The sequence below is a fragment of the Rhinoraja longicauda genome, chromosome 11, assembly GCF_053455715.1.
Source record: "Rhinoraja longicauda isolate Sanriku21f chromosome 11, sRhiLon1.1, whole genome shotgun sequence".
Lineage (NCBI taxonomy): Eukaryota > Metazoa > Chordata > Chondrichthyes > Rajiformes > Arhynchobatidae > Rhinoraja > Rhinoraja longicauda.
Window position 1 is genome coordinate 37,587,450 of NC_135963.1, and position 18,264 is coordinate 37,605,713.

General features: G+C 41.9%; 1 protein-coding gene across 1 annotated transcript in view; it reads right to left on the bottom strand.

The window, feature by feature from the left end:
* Positions 1-18,264, bottom strand: part of pappa2 (pappalysin 2) — a 266,339-nt gene that overhangs the window by 58,496 nt on the left and 189,579 nt on the right. Inside the window, exons 18-19 of the mRNA XM_078407399.1 lie at positions 7,079-7,211; positions 12-121 (exon numbers count right to left, since the gene is read on the bottom strand). Of these exons, the coding sequence (XP_078263525.1) occupies positions 12-121; positions 7,079-7,211 (243 nt within the window). The remainder of the gene's footprint in view (positions 1-11; positions 122-7,078; positions 7,212-18,264) is intronic.

An 18,264-nucleotide genomic window follows, 5' to 3' on the forward strand; every position in this document is an offset into this window, starting at 1 on the left:
GCAATCCTTACCTGCACTCTGGGCGGTTCCATCCAGTGGTCCATCGTGTCAGCAGTTACGTTACTGGGCAAAACCACCACGTCACTGGGAGGTATCACACAGGACGGGACACACATGGAACCTGAAACAGTGAAGCACATCAAGTCGTCATGATCTCGCAGCAGACATCAAAACAAACAAAAACATATTTTGCAGAACCAAGGAACTGCAGATGCTGGTTTACAAAAAAAGACATAAAGTCCTGGAGTAGATCAGCGGGTCAGGCAGCATCTCTGGAGATGGCGTTTTGGGTCAGGGTCCTTCTTCAGACTGATCAAGGTGTTGGGGTGTGAAACAAAGTTGGAAGAGGGAAGGAGCAGAACAAAGCTTGGCAAGTGATAGATGGATACAGGCTAGTGGAGCTTTTAATAGGCAATGGTTGGACAAAGGCCAGAGATGAAAAGTCTAAAGGTGTGAGATAAGGATAGAATAGTTGCAAATTGTGAGGCCAGAGTAAGCAACGTAGGTGGAAGGGGAGGGGAGGGGAGGGAATCAAAGGTGCAAGTTCAGTTGAGGCACAGAGAAAAGAGGGGGGACAACAAAGGGTGGGGGGAAGACATTGGGGACGTGGGGTTGGTAAGTTACCCAAGATTGGACAATTCAATGTTCAGACCTTTGGTTTGTAAGCTACCCTGGTGGAATACGAGTTGCTGTTCCTCCAGTTCCAATTTTTGCTCCACATTACCATCATATTCTTTGCCTATTTTTAAAAAATAATTTGCCTTAACTTGGTGGAAGATGTCAGTAGTTCCACAGCGAAACTGCTGCCATTTATCCAGTCAAGTTCAGGACTCCAGCAAAGGTAGAAGTACCGTAACCGCTGGCTTAGCTCTGATGCGGAGTTCCCAAGGAGCACAAATGTGTTGAATCCTCTGTCATCTTCCAGCTAAACCTTTGTTGCAGAACAGCTGGGAGGGAGGTGTGTAAGCGCAAAGCAATTACGACATCTTTTAGTTGCATTTAATGACTTTATTATTAAAACAAATATTTTTATGTGTGAAATTGCAGAGATATGCAAGTACCAAATCAAGTTTCCATCCATACTGGGCCGCACAGTGGCACAGTGATAGAGTTGCTGTCTGACAGCGCCAGAGACCTGGGTTCGATTCTGACTAAGGGGACTGTCTGCACAGAGTTTGTACATTCCCCCCGTGACCACGTGGGTTTTCTCATTGTGCTCCAGTTTCCTCCCATATTCCAAAGGCATGCAAGTTTGTAGGTTAATGGGCCTCTGTAAATAATCCTTCCTGTGTAGGATGAGAAAGTAGGATGGCATGGCTGCAGTGTTTATAGTTGGTGGGCTGACAGGCCTGATCCCACACTGTATCTCTAAACTAAACTAAATACTGATCCCAATTACTGGCACTTGATTCCATAGCTTTCGATGCAATGACAATTTAAGTGCTTGTCCAGAGACTTCTTGAATGTTAATAACGTCTCTGCAAAAAATGTCAGGGTACAGAAATTCTTCCTTATCTCCCCTCTAAATCTCATCTTACATTAAACCTATGGCCTCTGGTCATAGGCACCTCTGCCAGGGAGAAAGGTTTACTACTGTTCTACCCATTCTATGCTCCTCATAAATTTGTACATGTCTCTCAGAACGTTATTATCAGGGGTTTTTAGCCAAATGATGGACATTGTTCTGTGTCATGACCCATATATGTATGTGTGGGGGAAGATCTAAAAGACAGCAATCACAATATCATATGATGAAAAAAAGATAAAGGTTAAAAAAAAAAAGTCAATTGGAGAAGCATTAATTTCAATGAAATTATACCAGGTATGGCTCACATAAAGTGGAATCAAAGCTTGCAACCAAAGTTGCAATTGAGTGATGAGTGGCACGCAAAATGTACATGTTTCAGCCACTGACCAGTACACGAGGAAGTGAAAGGATTGCTCAGCTAGATTTCCCTCTACACCCAAAAAGAGAGAGTAAAATAGAGCAGAAATCAAGAGCACATTAATGCAAATGGGAACCAGGCTGCTTCCTGGAGGTTTGGAGAAGTGAAAAAGAAAAGACAAAGATAAGGCATGAGAAAAAAACTGGCTTTAATTCAGTTTCATTTATGACAAGTGACTATAAACTCATCTAAAGCTAGTCTCTGTTTAGAGATACAGCTTGGAAACAAGACCATTCAGCACAATGAATCTCTGCCAACTTGATCACCCTGTCACACTAGTTTCAGGTTATCCTGTTTTTTTATCCATCCCCTACGCACAAGGGTATTTTTTCTTTAAACAAAGGCCAGTTACCCTGCAAATCCACACGAATTTGGGATGTGAGAGGAAACCAGAGCCCCCCCAGAGGAAACCCACGTGGTCACCTGAAGAACATGCAAACTCTACACGGGCAGCACCCGAGGACAGGACAAAACCCTGGACTCTAAAACTGAGGTAGCAGCTCTACCAACTACACCACTGTTCCACCCATCGGTTTAATACAGGTTATCTATGGTTTAACCAGTTGTTGGCCTTTTTGAAGAGAGTTAAAAGCTGAATTTTACTAGAATGCATTGAACATTAAGATACCAGAATGTTATGGTAGTCATTACAAAGACCCGCTGTGTGAAAACTACTCAGGAATTTAGTTTGCAGCTAACTTCTACTTCCTTGTGGGAACTGTGGGCTACTTTCCAAAGAATACTGGAATCGGGATCAGCACAGTGGCGCAGCGGTAGAGTTGCTGCCTTACAGCGCTTTCAGCGCCAGAGACCCGAGTTCCATCCTGACTACGGGTGCTGTATGTATGGAGTTTGTACGTTCTCCCTGTGACCAAGTGGGTTTTCACCGAGATCTTCGGTTTCCTCCCACACTCCAAAGACGTACAGATTTGTTGGTCAATTGACTTTGTATAAATGTAAATTGTTGCCAGTGTGTGGAGGATGGTGTTAATATGTGGGGATCGCTGGTCGGTGCGGACTCGGTGGGCTGAAGGGCCTGTTTCTGTGCTGCATCTCTAAACTAAACTAAACTAAACTGGATTGTTAAAAAAAGTTACCTCTGACGTAAGTTCATATGGAAAAGCAAAGTCGCAATAATAAGAAAAATTAAAAATGAAATTTGATAGAAAGAGCAGACACATGGCAGATAATACTCAATGTGTGAGGTGGTATATTCTGGAATGCAGATTGCATAAATCTTAAACTATTAAAGGGACTGCAGGGACAGGGAATCTTGAGAATGTATAGACATGAATCTTTGAAGGTGGCAGAATAAGTTGGTCAGGAAAACAAGAGTTCCTTGGCTTTTGAAAAGTGTAGCATGGAGTCTCAAAGCAAAAAAAGTCCAAAGCCTTCATAAATCACCGGTTAGGCCTCAGTTGGAATAAATGTCCAAATCTGGACATAACACTAGACGAATGATGTTAAGTTCTTAGAGGAAGCTCACAGGAGACTTACTTGAGCAGTGCCAAAGTTGAAAGTCTTCAGTTTTACGGAGAATCTGCTTTATATTCCTCAGAGTTTAGAAGCAAGTGTTCAAAATCATGAATGATTTAGATGAAGTGGCTTAGATGGACTGTTTCCACTGGCAGGAGTGTCAGTAACCAAAGGACACAGATTCAGAGCAATGGGCATACAAACCAGAAGCAAGATGAGATTTTTTTTTAAACACAGCTATGTGTTATGATTTCAATTGTACTGCCTGAAAGTTGGAAGCAGATTCAGTAGTAACATTCAATGTGACTTGGGTAACCATTCAAAGGTTATGGAAGGTGAAGGAGATGGCGAAGAGGGTCTAACTTCCTTCAGAGTGGGAACCAACACCATGTCCAAAAAGGTCTGCGCAGGTTGAGCCAAAGAATAACAGATACTGTAAGTCTCAAAATAAAAATGGCACAATCTGAATTAATCTTGTACAAACTTAGAAATTTAAAATGGAATAGGTAACAGGAATATTTAAAGGTTCAAATATCTAATAATACAAATTAGATTAATTTGGCGGTTTTGGCAATCAATTCGGATTGTTAGACATATTCAGCAGTCTTTTGGAATGTAGACTTTCTTGCTTTTTGATATTACATCAGTTTGGAAAGTATATCACAAAAACACACGTGTAATCAATGAGCACTTTACAGGTGGTGACACATAGATAAATGACATAATAGTATGGGGTTCATCCAAAGAGGAACATGATGACAAGACTTCGGAATGTACTACAATTTACTGTAAGGTTGAATCTGAAACTTAATAAAGATAAATGTGTGTTTGTAGACGCCAAACCTCTGTTAGTCACAGCATCTCAAAAAAATCTCAGCTGTTGTACATATGCCACGTCCACAGTGCAATAAATATATGCAAGATTCTGTGGAACGTTGGAACGTTCAAATACTTGAATAATTCATACCAAGTATTCTGGAAAATCTTTCATTTCTTACAAAACTACTCCTATGTGGCTAGCTCCAACAAAATAATACAACACTTGAAAGTTCCCAATCCTCCAAAGTGTTGGGCACTTGCAATATCCATGATCTTGGAGACCTGCAGAGCAATATATCAAGTAGAACTCACAGCTGCAAGTGCACATAATGCATATCTAATCCCCTGGACCAGGGATTTCCCCACTGCAAAATATTTTTCAGTGCCGCACTTGCTTTTCATTGCCAGCCACATTCTGACGTGTCACAATGTGGCTTTGGGTTGTCTGCCTTGCTGTTACTGCCCCACACATTCAGAATTGAAAACGGCTTTATAAATCCAACTGTTCCTCCTGTCACGATAGCACATCACATCACATCACTTCCTTTCCTGTCCACCTCGTTCTAACACTCACTTGAAAAATCTACTTTCACAACCCTTCAGCAAACTCCATTGAACAAGTCATTCCCAGTTTCTCCACAGATTCAGGTCACTCTACCTAGGCAATCTATCAACCCAGATGACACAAGTACCAAATCTTCCAAAACCACCCACAAAGTCTACAACATTAGTTTTACTTGCCTCTACTACTTAACGGAACTGTTCAGTATTAAAGGTCGAGTTCAATCATGCAGGCTACAAAAATTACCTTCGAGTCATGGATTTATTACTATTCCCTACACCTCTCTTTGTCAAACATATTCCTGGTTTTCTCTCCCACACTCTTCTTTTGTTGTTTATTATTGTATCTACTGAATAGTATGCTTACATACCTGTCGTGCTGCTGCAAGTAAGAATTTCATTGTTCCTTCTTGGGACATATGACCATAAAACACTTTTGACTGCAGCTTATCAAAGTGAGTTCCTTTTGCTATTTGGTAATGAATTGCTCCCCCATGAGTACTTGGAGACCTCCAGCTATGCAGCTTAGAAAGTTGGCCTAGCATCTGACCCCAAATAACACTGAGTCTCGCTCGCTCCATCTTCCTGTCTTTAGAAGCTGTCTGCTTGCTTCTTCTCTCTCAACTACAGAGAAAAGGGGCGGCATGGTGGCGCAGCGGTAGAGTTGCTGCCTTACAGCAACAGAGACCCGGGTTCCATCTTGACAACAGGTGCTGCCTGTACAGCGTTTGTATGTTCTCCCTGTGACTGGGTGGGTTTTCTCCGGGAGCTCCGGTTTCCTTCCACGTTCCAAAGACGTACAGGTTTATCGGTTAATTGGCCCTAGTGTGTAGGATAGTGCTAGTGTATGGGGATCGCAGGTCAGCATGGTCTGGGTGGACCAAATAACCTGTTTCCACACTGTATCTCTAAACTAAACTAAACTAAAAGATCTTGTGCATGGTCAGATTTGAGGTGGGAACATGCACAACACCAAGACATCATGCTGAGAACCAAACAACAGCTCAAAAGCAGAGTTACTCATGCATCAGTGGGACTATATCTCAGGGAGAGTCCAACCATAGTGTATGGCAAGAAACAGTGGTGCTGACATATTTGTCCAAATTACGAGCTATAAAGCTTGGTGGCAAATGAATTACTTTGGCTGAGATTGCTGGCTTAACTTATTCATTTTCTACAGGTACATGTGTGCAAGGCTCGTTCACTAGAGGAAATAAGATTGCTACTGTTCTGCCAAAGCAAATGTTCTGTTCTCTCTGAAGACCAATTTGCAAAAACAGCGTGATTGTTTAATTTCATAGAGTTGCTACAACACTGATGGAGGGCATTGAACTCATCAAAGTCTTTGGAAGTAATTGCCCTCGGTTGTTTACCCAATTCCCTCTTGTAAGCCTAGACTGATTCAGCTTCCAAAACCTTTCAGCGAGTGTCTGTAACATCATAATAATGCTGTGTACATCTTTCATAAGTTCATGTTTGAGGAGCAGAAATTGACCATTCGGCCCATCAATTCTACTACACCATTCAATCATGGCTGATGTATGTTTCCCTCTCGACACCATTCCGCTGCCTTCTCCCCATAACCCCTGACACCCTTACTAATCAAGAATCTGTCATTCACCTTAAAATACCCAATGACGGCCTCCACGGCCTTCTGTAACAATGAATTCCACAGATTCACCACAATCACACCAAAGAAATTCCTCCTCATCTCCTTTCTAAATGTACATCCCTTTATTCTGAGGCTATGGCCTCTGGACCTAGACTCTCCCGTCAGTGGAAACATCCTCTCCGCATCCACTCTATCCAGGCCTTTCACTATTCGGTAAGTATCAATGAGGTCCCCCCTCATCCTTTTAAACTCCAACGCATATAGGCCCACTTTCCTCATGTCTTTCCTCATATCCCCTGGTATCTGTCAGAAAAGCAACAGATCAGATTAGAAAGAGATGGTCAATGGGCTTCATCCACAGCTCTGAGTAATTTTCATTGTGTACTCTAAGAATCTGCTTCATGGGGAGAAGGCAGGAACGGGGTACTGATTGAGAGTGATCAGCCATGATCGCATTGAATGGCGGTGCTGGCTCGAAGGGCTGAATGGCCTACTCCTGCACCTATTGTCTATTGTCTATTGTCTATAACGCTTGGCATCGAATTTAAGGTGATGCACAATCTTTGATAAAATATTTATGTTTAAATAGATTTGCATTTAGCATCTGTGATCCTGGAAGAATCTATGCAAGAATCTATGCAAGAATTATATAAATTTTCAGTACCTATTGCGTAGCCATCAGCACATAGATACTCCACCAAGTTCAGCTCTGGAGGGGGCAGGCATTCTCCATGCACTTGGTCACACAAAGTAAAGTCTTCTGTCCAAGTCCCATCTTTAGTGCAACGGATCGGATCCTAGGAATTGTAAATATAACATTAGTAAGTCAGTAACACTAGCAAATACATAAATGCCCCTGGTCAACTTACATTTCCCCAGTCCTCTTTCATATTTATCAAGAAGATACAAGATACTGCAGATGTTGGAATATTGAGTGAAAAACAAACTGCTGGGGACACTCAACGAGTCAGGCAGCATCTGTGGAGGAAAATGGTCAGATGATGTTTTGGTTTCATTCTGAAGAAGGGTATTGACCTGAAATGTTATTTGTCAATTTTCTCCACAGATGTTGCTTGACCCATTGAGTCTTCCAGCATTTTTTTTTAACTTTACATTTATCAAAACATATTCTGCCATTATCTGTTGTAAGTCTAGGTGTCAAACAACACACACACACACACACAGAGCACAACACCACCAACTGTCACATGGGTACACTCCAAAAGGTAATCTAACGCATGGGCTCCTTGATTAAATGTGTAGTGAGATAGGATTCTATCTCAGAAAGAATAGTATGTAGAAACATAATAGCAGAGTGAAGAACTAAAAAATGAGGCAAATAATGGTTGGGAATAATTTAATAACTAACAATAGTGGGAATAGGTTATTGTCCCCAATACTAACCTTAAACTGTTGATCACAGCATCAGGGCATTGTTGCCAATAATTTTCTGTTTTTATTTCAGATTTCCTGCATCAGCACTTTTTTTGCAATTTTCAGTAACTTTAGGATGACGGTGAATTGGCTAGATTACAATTTATTGCGGTACATAAGCCCCAGAGACTAGTTATAGGAACAGTTCTCATCTTTCCAAGGAACATGAAACCAAGGTTGGCCTCGAATTAAATGGCTGCCAAAATAAGTTTCAATGTCTGAAATTTGGGAATGTCTTATAAATGAGCAAAGAATGACTGAGAGATGAGAAAGCAGGGGAAGACAGAATTAAGGTAAATCAAAAAGAAATACAGGAAGATTTCATGAGTGTCAACTTACAGATACAAATGATGCAATTGGTGAAAGTCAATATGGGTCCCTCAAAGCAGACATACAAGATAGCATGCTGGTGGATAATACACTAGAAGAGCTAACAAAGATTAGCATTGTTATGAGAGTACTCGGAACTAGTAGGTTGTCAAGAGTCTAAAGAGTGTGAAACTTAAGTAAACACTAGTAAAAGATAAAGTAGAGAAAATAGCGGGAATAAATGACAGTGAATCATATAGACTTGATGACTTCCTTCCTAGGTTTTTAAGAAGACATGGGTGCACTGGGTTTGATGATACAAAATGTCCTTACTTCTACACGCTGATTCAGTGCAGTGCAATAGCAATACAACAGATTTGTGGTTAAAACCGACTCATCCGTTCTGTGAATCTTGCAAATGAAAATCTCTTCTTTTGCAGCAATTTTCGTAAACAGTACTAATATATCCCACAAATCTGTTGAAATGCCATTTAAGATTCAGATTAATATTTTTTTATTGCCATATATTGTGCACCAGTGTGCAATGAAATCCCTCGTTCACATGAACCTCACAGAGTAAAGACTACGCAAAGAGGATTAATACATATAACAATATATACAACGGCAAAACAGCACAATGATACAAGATTATAGTGCAAAAGAACAGTGGAGTACAATAATGTAATAACCTCATGAGGTAGAGTTAAGAGTAAGAGTACATTGCAACATCTTTGGGAAGATGGTATGAAAGAAGTGATTGGTGCAGCAGTCCGATAAAAATGGGGAAGAACCTGTTCTTAAGTCTGGATATCCAAGCTTTCAAGCTACTGTCTCTTTTCCCAGAAGGTAGGAGAGAGAAAAGGTAATGGCCAGAATAGCAGGCATCCTTGACAATACTTCCAGCGTTCCTGATGCAACGTACCATGAAAATTGACCAGAAGGAAGGAAATGGCTAGTCTGTGATGGACTGAGCTGTGTACACTACTCCCTGCAGGCTTAGGCCATCATGAGCAGAGCTATTGCCTCACCCGAATTAGATGCTGCCCGTCAGAATACTTTCTAGAGTGTATTTGTCGAAAGCAAGTACGCTGATGCACCTTTTTGATCACCGCATTAGTGTGAGAGGGCAAACAAATTTTTATCTGACATTCTTTTCATGAATATCTGCTGGAATATAGAGGAAGACCATGAGACCTCTTCTGCAGGAGAACATGGAAGAAAATAGAGACAACATCAGCCCATTTCCAAGGTGATCCCTCATATTGGCGCATCATTTGTGATTAAACAAAATAAATGGTCGTTCTAAACAACTGAATAGCTCCTAAACTCATAATCAGGGAATAACTTGCTGCTTAAAAATAAACTCAGGGAATGTCAAGCCCCATGGACATTCTTGATTTGAAATGCTCACTCTATAAACCGTGACATTCAATTGGATTTTGAATATCCCCATGGATTATGTCCCACAATTCTCATCACTGATCTCCCTGTTTCAATATTTAAAATAGAGAAACCAAGTGCACAATAGACCTGTGGATACTGTGATTACATTCAAACAGGAACACATGCTAATCATATGTTTCGTGAACTGCAATGCATTTCCCTTGTTAGAGGATTGTGAATCTGTTGAATTCATTGCCACAGACAGTGGTGGCCAAGTAATTGGGTATTTTTAAGGCAGAGATTGGCTGATTCTTGATTAGTATGTGTGTCAGGGGTTAAGGGGAGAAGGCAGGAGAATGGGCTAAGAGGGAAAGATAGATCAGCCATGATTGAATGACAGAGTAGACTTGATGGACCAAATGGCCTAATTCGGCTCCTATAACTTATGAACATTAAAAAGGTAAACCGAGGGTTAAAGGGAAAAGGTGTTAGGCTTTTATTCTGACAGGAAGGCATCTTTTATGGGCTTCAGAGTTGTAGCTGCAGACTGCTTGCAGCAGAGTCAGTGACAAAGCAAAATACACACAATGTCTGGAATTGGATCCAGTCAGACTCCACATCAAAAAAAGGCGAGTTTTTATGATCGGTGTAACAGGGTGGGGGAATTTCATGTTCCCATTAAAATGAATATCTTTGTTTTGCAGTGGAATATGCTCTGATTTAAGGTCCACGCGTGTTACAATTGAAGAGCGGTAAATCAGGTAGATTTGTAAATGTAAAAACCCTTTCAGTGTTACACAGGGCAATGAAGACTGAAATGCCTGGTTTCACAGCTCCTTATTCATTCCAAGGTCAGTCACAATGCATTTTAGGTAGGACAGAATTCCTCACTGCACAGATGAAGTTTCAAAGATCGATATAATCACGAAAAGGTCTCTGTACATTCCCAAGACACGTCTTAGCTCAAGCACAAGCCTTCCAGCTAAGCAGGATTTTATTCTCAGCTTTCAATACAGCTTTCAATACAATTTGGGGCGGCACGTTGGCACAGCGGTAGAGTTGCTGCCTTACAGCGAATGCAGCGCTGGTGAACTGGGTGCGATCCCGACTACGGGTGCTGTTTGTACGGAGTTTGAACGTTCTCCCCGTGACCTGCGTGGGTTTTCTCCGAGATCTTCGGTTTCCACCCACACTCCCAAGACGTACAGGTTTGTAGGTTAATTGGCTTGGTAAATGTAAAAATTGTCCCTAGTGGGTATAGGATAGTGTTAATGTGCGGGGATCACTGGTCAGCGCGGACCCGGTGGGCCGAAAGGGCCTGTTTCCGCGCTGTATCTCTAAACTAAACTAAACTTTTGATACTTTATTGTCACATGTACCAAGGTACAGTGTAATTCTTGGTATGCATACAATCCAGTAAAATCATACTATAGATAAGCACAATCATAAATAAGTACAAAAGTGCAATAATTGTATTGTGGCGGACACAGAGTTGTCCGTCAAAGAATGAGGCAGCACATGAAGTTCGTCCAACACCACTTTAATTCCCTACATCACTACTCTATACCCTCTCTCTCCTCTCTGCCTAGCACCACCTTCCCATTCACCCCCGGGGCACCTCGTGACCTCTCCCGAGCCGAGTACTGCACATGGTTCACCACCAGGGGCCGCTACAGTGTAATCAATTTTACTGAAGTAGTACACAAAGAGACGCCATGTTTCTGGCGCCACCAAAGTTTCAAAGATCTTAAGAGTACAGTCTTATCTTGGGCTTAAAAGCCCATTGCCCTGGCGGCACCAATCCGCTCCTCCATTCGCTGCCATTTTGAAAACAGCCCTTATCCAGCATCCGCTGCCGTTGCCCTCCATTCACCTCACTGGTTCCCGGACTTCAGGGTCAAGTAGTAAACGAGCCTTGGACCACTCCAAGCGGGTCGAGGTATAGCCGTGGCTCGCAGCTTGCCATGCCTTTCCTGTTACTACACGGAGACCAAGCTGGATCGGAGTTCATTCCTCAGTGCAAGAAGATGAACCACTGGGCTGAGCAAGCTTTGCTGGCCCAAGCATAACTTGGTCAAAAATTATGACTTCCTTTACTGTGATAATACACAATTCGTCTGGTAACACCTACCGAACCTCCGGTACCTGACAGATAACGTGATGCATAACTCTCATTAAGAGTCCATGGCATGAAATGTTAACTGTTTCATTTTCCACAGGGTTCTGTTTTTAATTCATTATAGTTACATTAACTAGTTTATTAACACTTGTTTTGCATATTTGCAGGTACACATGATTAAGTTCTTGTCCTTTGAGCGAGTTTCCATAACTGAGATTGTTAAGTAACATCTTTGCCTTGTGCTGATGAAAGTCATAAACAGGCCCGTCTCATCCATGCCAACCAATATGCTCCATCTAAGATAATCCAATTTGCCTGCATTTGGCCTATATCCCTCTAAAACATTCCTTTCCATGTACCTGTCCAAGTGTCTTTTAAATGCTGTTGCAGTACCTGCCTCAAGTAACTCTTCTGGCAGCTGGTTCTATGTACCCACCTCCTTCTGAGTGAAAAGGCTGCTCCTCATGTTTCTATTAAATCTTGCCCCCCTCACCTTAAACCTATGCCTCCTGGTTCTAGATTCCCCTTCCTTGGGTAAAAAACTCTATGCAATCACCTTATCTATTCTCCTCATGTTTTTTTTTTAAGATCACCCGTCACCCTCCAGAACTCCAAGGATTAAATTCTTAACCTGCCCAAACTTTCCCTGTACCTCAGGCCCTTAAGTCCTGGCAATATCCTTGTCAATCTTCACTGCAGGTACAAATTACATTTCTCCACAAGGACATGTCTTGTTCTGGCTTCACTGCATAACCTCGAGGTCATGGACATCCTGTAGGCAGCTGGTGACTGCACACTGGATAATGTGCAATGAATGGATGAGGCAAACCAGCTGCTCAAACTATAGCATGCGTGGACTAGACAGTCGCCACTACCAGTTATCACCAGGATCGTCTTTAAGGACATACCATGCACCCTGGGCTCTGCAAGAAACTTGGAATAAAACACAAGCTTTTACCTCGGGTAGTACAGAGCCTGCAGTTGGTGCTCGCTTCAATGGCTGACATGTTGGCATCCTCAACCTGCATACCATGATGGTGCATGGTTGGTTGCCATGAAGTAGGAGACAGGCCCTTTAGAAATCTACTCAATGCCCTGTGCTGGGACAGTAACAATGCTGCTCATTTGTTAATGTAACACCAGTGGAGTGTTTGTGCCATTGCTACGGGAGATCTAGGGCTAGCTGTGGAGTTTGCAATGTTTAGCTGCTAGCCTGGGACATGCCTTTGTCATTCTTGCAAGAAAGGCAAATCAGGTCACTGTAAATTGCTCAGAACTGCCGGGTAAACCTGACTTGGTTAGGTTTCTAAAGCTTGCTAAGTTCCAGCTGTTTACCAATGGCTGGCTTTTCTCATCGTCTTCTTGCAAGAACATTTTAAATGTACATGATGGACAAAATCAAAATTTAAAGCAGGAATAGGATGTTCATACAACATTACATGTACTGTCACCTTATGGCATAGTCATGTAGTCATACTGTGTGGAAACAGGCTCTTTGACCCAACTTGCCCATAATGCCCCATCTACTCTAGTTCCACCTGTCTGCATTTGGCCCATATCCCTCTAAACCTACCCTATCTATATACCTACCCAAATGTTTTTTAAATGCCGCAATAATACCTGCCTCAACTACCTCCTCTGGCAGCTTGTTCCATACACTTACCACTCTTTTTTGTGTAAAAATGTTGCCCCTCAGGTTCCTATTAAATCTTTGCCCCTTCACCTTAAACCTATGTCCTCTGGTTCTTGATTGTGCTACTCTGGATAAAAGACTTTGTGCATTTACCCTATCTATTCCACTCATGATCTTATACACCTGTATAAGATTAGCTCGAGGACTTCAGAGACTCAGGAAATAGATGGAGAAGTCAGTCACGTGATCGAGTGAGCGTGCACTGTCACTGACTCATGGCTAATCCTGTACCTTGGACACTTTCCCTGCTGCATATTGTGATCTTAGCCACAAATATATTCAAAACCTGAGCACCAAAGACCCAAGGTAAAGGATTTCTGAGATTGGCAACCATCTCTATACAGAAACTCTCAGTCCTAAATGGCTGATCTCCAATATGAGACTGGGCCATCTGGCTCCACTCAGGGGAACAGCTGGCCGGCATCTACCCTGTTAATCCCTCCTAGAATCTCCTGTCTCTCAGTGGGATTACTGTGTCCTCTAAACTCTCTGAGCCTTGGCTACTTTTGCTCACTAGCTCTTCATGGGACATCATGCACCATCTTCAAGACAAGCACACACTGCATTGGGTGCAAAAGAAAAAACTGTGTCAAAGGTGGAATTAACTAAGCTCCATGTCATTTCACAGGAAGACTTCCTTAATCCCTTCATGCACTTCATAATACTTCAATCCCACTGCAGCAGAGCAGTCATAGCGTCATATGGCAAGGAAACATCCTTTCGGTCCAATTTATCCATGCCGACCAAGATGCCCCATCTACGTGGTTCCCACCTTCCTGCATTTGACCCATATTCCTCCAAGGCTTTCCTATTTGTGTTCCTCAAATGACCCACATGTTTGTTTTCTGAGCTTCATGAACTAACTCATCATGATCAATCTGTATGCAATCATTTCTCATTTCTTCATCTTTTAAAAACGATATTCCATTCACCGATTATATTCCATAATTGCACATTTTCTCACATTATAACCCATCTTCCCCACTTGTTTAACCAGTCTATGCCCCTTTGTGTCGTTCTACAAAGCTCACATTCCAGCCTAACTCTGCGTGATTTGCAAAATTTCAGTAATTACATCCTTACCTCTAAGTTGTTAATATAAATTGTGAAAATCTGCAGCCAATATTGAAGTCTGCTGTACACTACTAATTACAGCCCACTGACCTGGAAAAGATCCATTTGTTCCTACTGTTATGTTTTAAGTGAATTTTTCATACATCCTAATAAACCAGCCATTAGCATCTACATGAATTGAACTTATCCCTCCATAATTTATGTCTATCAAAGGATGACCAGGAAAAAAGTTGGAGATTTGGTGTGCCATGGAGTTAAGGCAGGTAACCCTTAGAGGTGATAACCTTGCCCAATGTTTACTGGTGAAACCTGTGTCTTTATTAGAAAACCTAACTACTCACACTGATGACCCATGATCAGAACCATGATCCATCCCCACCTACTCAACACCCACCAGACACACACACACGCACACAACAACCAAGGCAAGAATACATACAGAATAGTATCCTGCAATGACAACTTATGTTATCAATGAAATTTACAGTGGGCGGCACAATGGCACAGCAGTAGAGCTGCTGCCTTACCTCGCCAGGGACCCGGGTTCGATCCTGACTACGAGTACTGTCTGTACGGAGTTTGTACGTTCTCCCTGTGACTGTGCAGGTTTCTTCGGGTGCTCCGGTTTCCTCCCACACTCCAAAGACATACAGGTTTGTAGGTTAATTGGCTTCGATAAAAAATTATAAAACTGTCCCGAGTGTGTAAGATAGCGTTAGTTTATAAGGGTGATCACTGGTCGGCACAGACTCAGTGGGCTGAAGGGCCTGTTTTCAAGCTGTATCACTAATAGTTTTTAAAAGTTTTAAAAAAGGTAGTTAAACTGCCATCATTTACATAAATGAATCTAAGTTCCACCTTTGAGGACACACGCAGAGAGCAAGGTCTGGAAAATGCCGTCAACTGTTGACCACTGGGAAGTCAATAATCCAACATTGGACTCCTTAAGATGTTCAGCATGGGAACTGGAACTTGGGTAAAACGCCTCGTGTCTGATGCTCACCAAAGAAACCTATGCCAGGCCGGAGGGATGAAGGAACTGATCCTTTCCTTCAAATCCAATGAAGGCAATGGCATCAAGGGCTTCAGGATAAACTGTTTAAAGGCTTCTTGCTGTAAAAATACATTTGAATCCTAATTTATTTATTAAAAACCAATAATTTCAAGCTCGTCGGCATTCATGATCAATGATCAGTCGTGGGCCAACCACATGGATGCGACAGCCAAGATGGCACACCAACACCTCTGTTTCCTCAGGAGACTGAAGAAATTTGGTCAGTCTCCAATGGCTCTTACAAACTTCTACAGGTGCACCATAGAAAGCATCATGTCGGGTTACTTCACAGCTTGGTTTGGGAACAGCTCTGCCCAAGACCTCAAGAAATTGCAGTGAGCTGTAGATGTAATAGCCCAGTCCATCACACAGGCCAAATGTCCCACCTTTGAATCCATCTATACTTCACGCTCCCATGAAAAAGCTGCCAACAGAATTAAAGACTTGTTTCACCCTGGTCATTCCTTCTTCTCCCTGTTCAAGTCCAGCTGAAGGCACAGAAGCTGGAAAGAGTGCACCACCAGACAGAGACACAGCTTCTTTCCCTGTTATCAGGCTTCCAAATGGACCTTCCATAAGTTAGGACCTGTCCATTTCACCTTCACCCCATTCCAGAGATCAGACTTTATCTATGGAACTGACATGCTATAATTCTAGGCATTATATACTGCCTCCGTATCTCTCACTTTGCTGTATCTATTGTACTTGAGTTTGACTTGATTGTATTTATGTATAATGTTATCTGATCTGTTTGGATAGCATGCAAAACAAAGTTTTTCACTGTACCTGATATATGTGACAATAATAAACCTAAACGTAACAATTCATTCACTTAGATACATGGTATTAGGAAGTGCAAATTCTTTCCAAGTTTGTCCTTTAATTTATTTTATGTTTTTGAAGGTTTCCATGTCTTGATAACCTTGCCATTCCACTGTCAAATGTTACTTTGCCCTTTTGTTGGTGAGCCCTGTTTCCCCCAGCCATATGGGGGAAAGAGCCCTTGTACCATGGAAGCTCTCACCTAAAAGATTTGTCCTGGATGTTTCCAAAGGTTCTTGCTAGACGTATGCACCCCCTACCACCCCTGCAAGCCCACAGAGTAAAGTTTGACTTTTTCCCCACATAAGTCAGCATTGAGTGCAGGTGATTCACATCCAACTGCAAATTCTGCCTCATCATCTGCATACCTTTCAGAGCCACGAGTTGTATAAATGTCATCAGGCATCAGTGAGGAAAAACAATCCATTACAAAGATGAAGCAGCCTTTGTTCCTTTTTTGACAAGGTGACTTACGTAAGACCAAGCCATGAAGAACATGAATGCATTCAGCTGGCAAGGATCGCATTCTCGTTTAGTAACCTGATGGGTTATCACTTACTTTTTTTGTGCCTGGGATATGGTGGCCAATTGGCAGTCACTCCATGTGCATTTTGGCACCAAAATTAAATACAATAACATTTTAATATTGCAAACACAGCAATGTATCCTGCCTTAAACGTAATGAGTACACTTTGTTCCTATCCAATGCTTTCCAATAGTGTATTTTTAACACATAAAAGAAACTGTCAAAGCCACAGACAGACAAAAACACACACACAGCACAACCTATTTTAATCTGCCAATACTATCAATTCAGTGTCATAGAGTCATGCAGCACAGAAACAGACCTCTCAGCCCAACTTATCCACACTGGTCATGATGCCCCATCTAAGGTTGTCCCATGTGCCTGCATTTGGCCCATATTCCTCTAAACCTTTCCTATCATTTTAAATTATATTATTGTACCACTTATTCTGGCAGCTTGTTCCATATACCCAGCATCTTCTTTGTGAAATAGTTGCCCCTCAGGTTCCTATTACGTTGTCCCTTCTCACCTTAAATCTGTGACCTCTAGTTCTTAATTTACCCTACCCTGGGATAAAACTCTATGCATACATCCTATCTATGCCCCTCTTGTTTTTATATACCTGTATAAGGTCACCCCTCAGTCTCCTCTAAGCTGTAAGATATAAAGTCCTGGCCCACCCAACCTCTCCCTATAACTCAATCTTTGAATCATGGCGGCATACTTGTATTCTTGACGGCATGCTTTTCAGTTTAATGGCATCGTTCCTACAGCAGGTTGACCAAATCTAAATCTAATACTCCAAGTGCACCCTCACCAAAGCGTTGCAAAACTGGAACATAACATTCCAACTTAATCAGTGGCCTTACTGATTAAGGCCTGAATACCAAAGGCCTTCTTTACCACCTTATCTACCTGTGAATCACTTTTAGAGAGTAATGTACTTGAACTCATGGGTCCCTCTGTTCTACAATACTCCTGGTGCCCTATCATTCATTGTGGAAGTCCTACTCTGGTTTGATTTCCCGAAATGTAACAACCTCGTGAGCATCTGAATTAAACTCCATTTGCCATTCTTTAGCCCATCAAGATCTTGCTGTAATTCTTGATAATCTTCTGCACTGTCCATAATACTAGCTACTTTACAATCGTCTGCAAAGTAAATTTGTCTTGTACATTCCCATCCAAATCATCGATATAGCTGGCAAACAACAATGGGCTCAGCATCAACACGTAAGACACACCACTAGACATGTATCTCCAGTCTAAAGATCAGCCTTCCAACATCACCCTCTGCTTCCTACCATCAATCCAATTATATCTAATTATCTAAACTCAATTTTGAGTGTCATTGCAAAGGGTCTGAATACTTATGTAAATGTGATATTTCAGTTATTTCTTTTTAATTACTTTGCAAACATTTCTAAACACCTGTT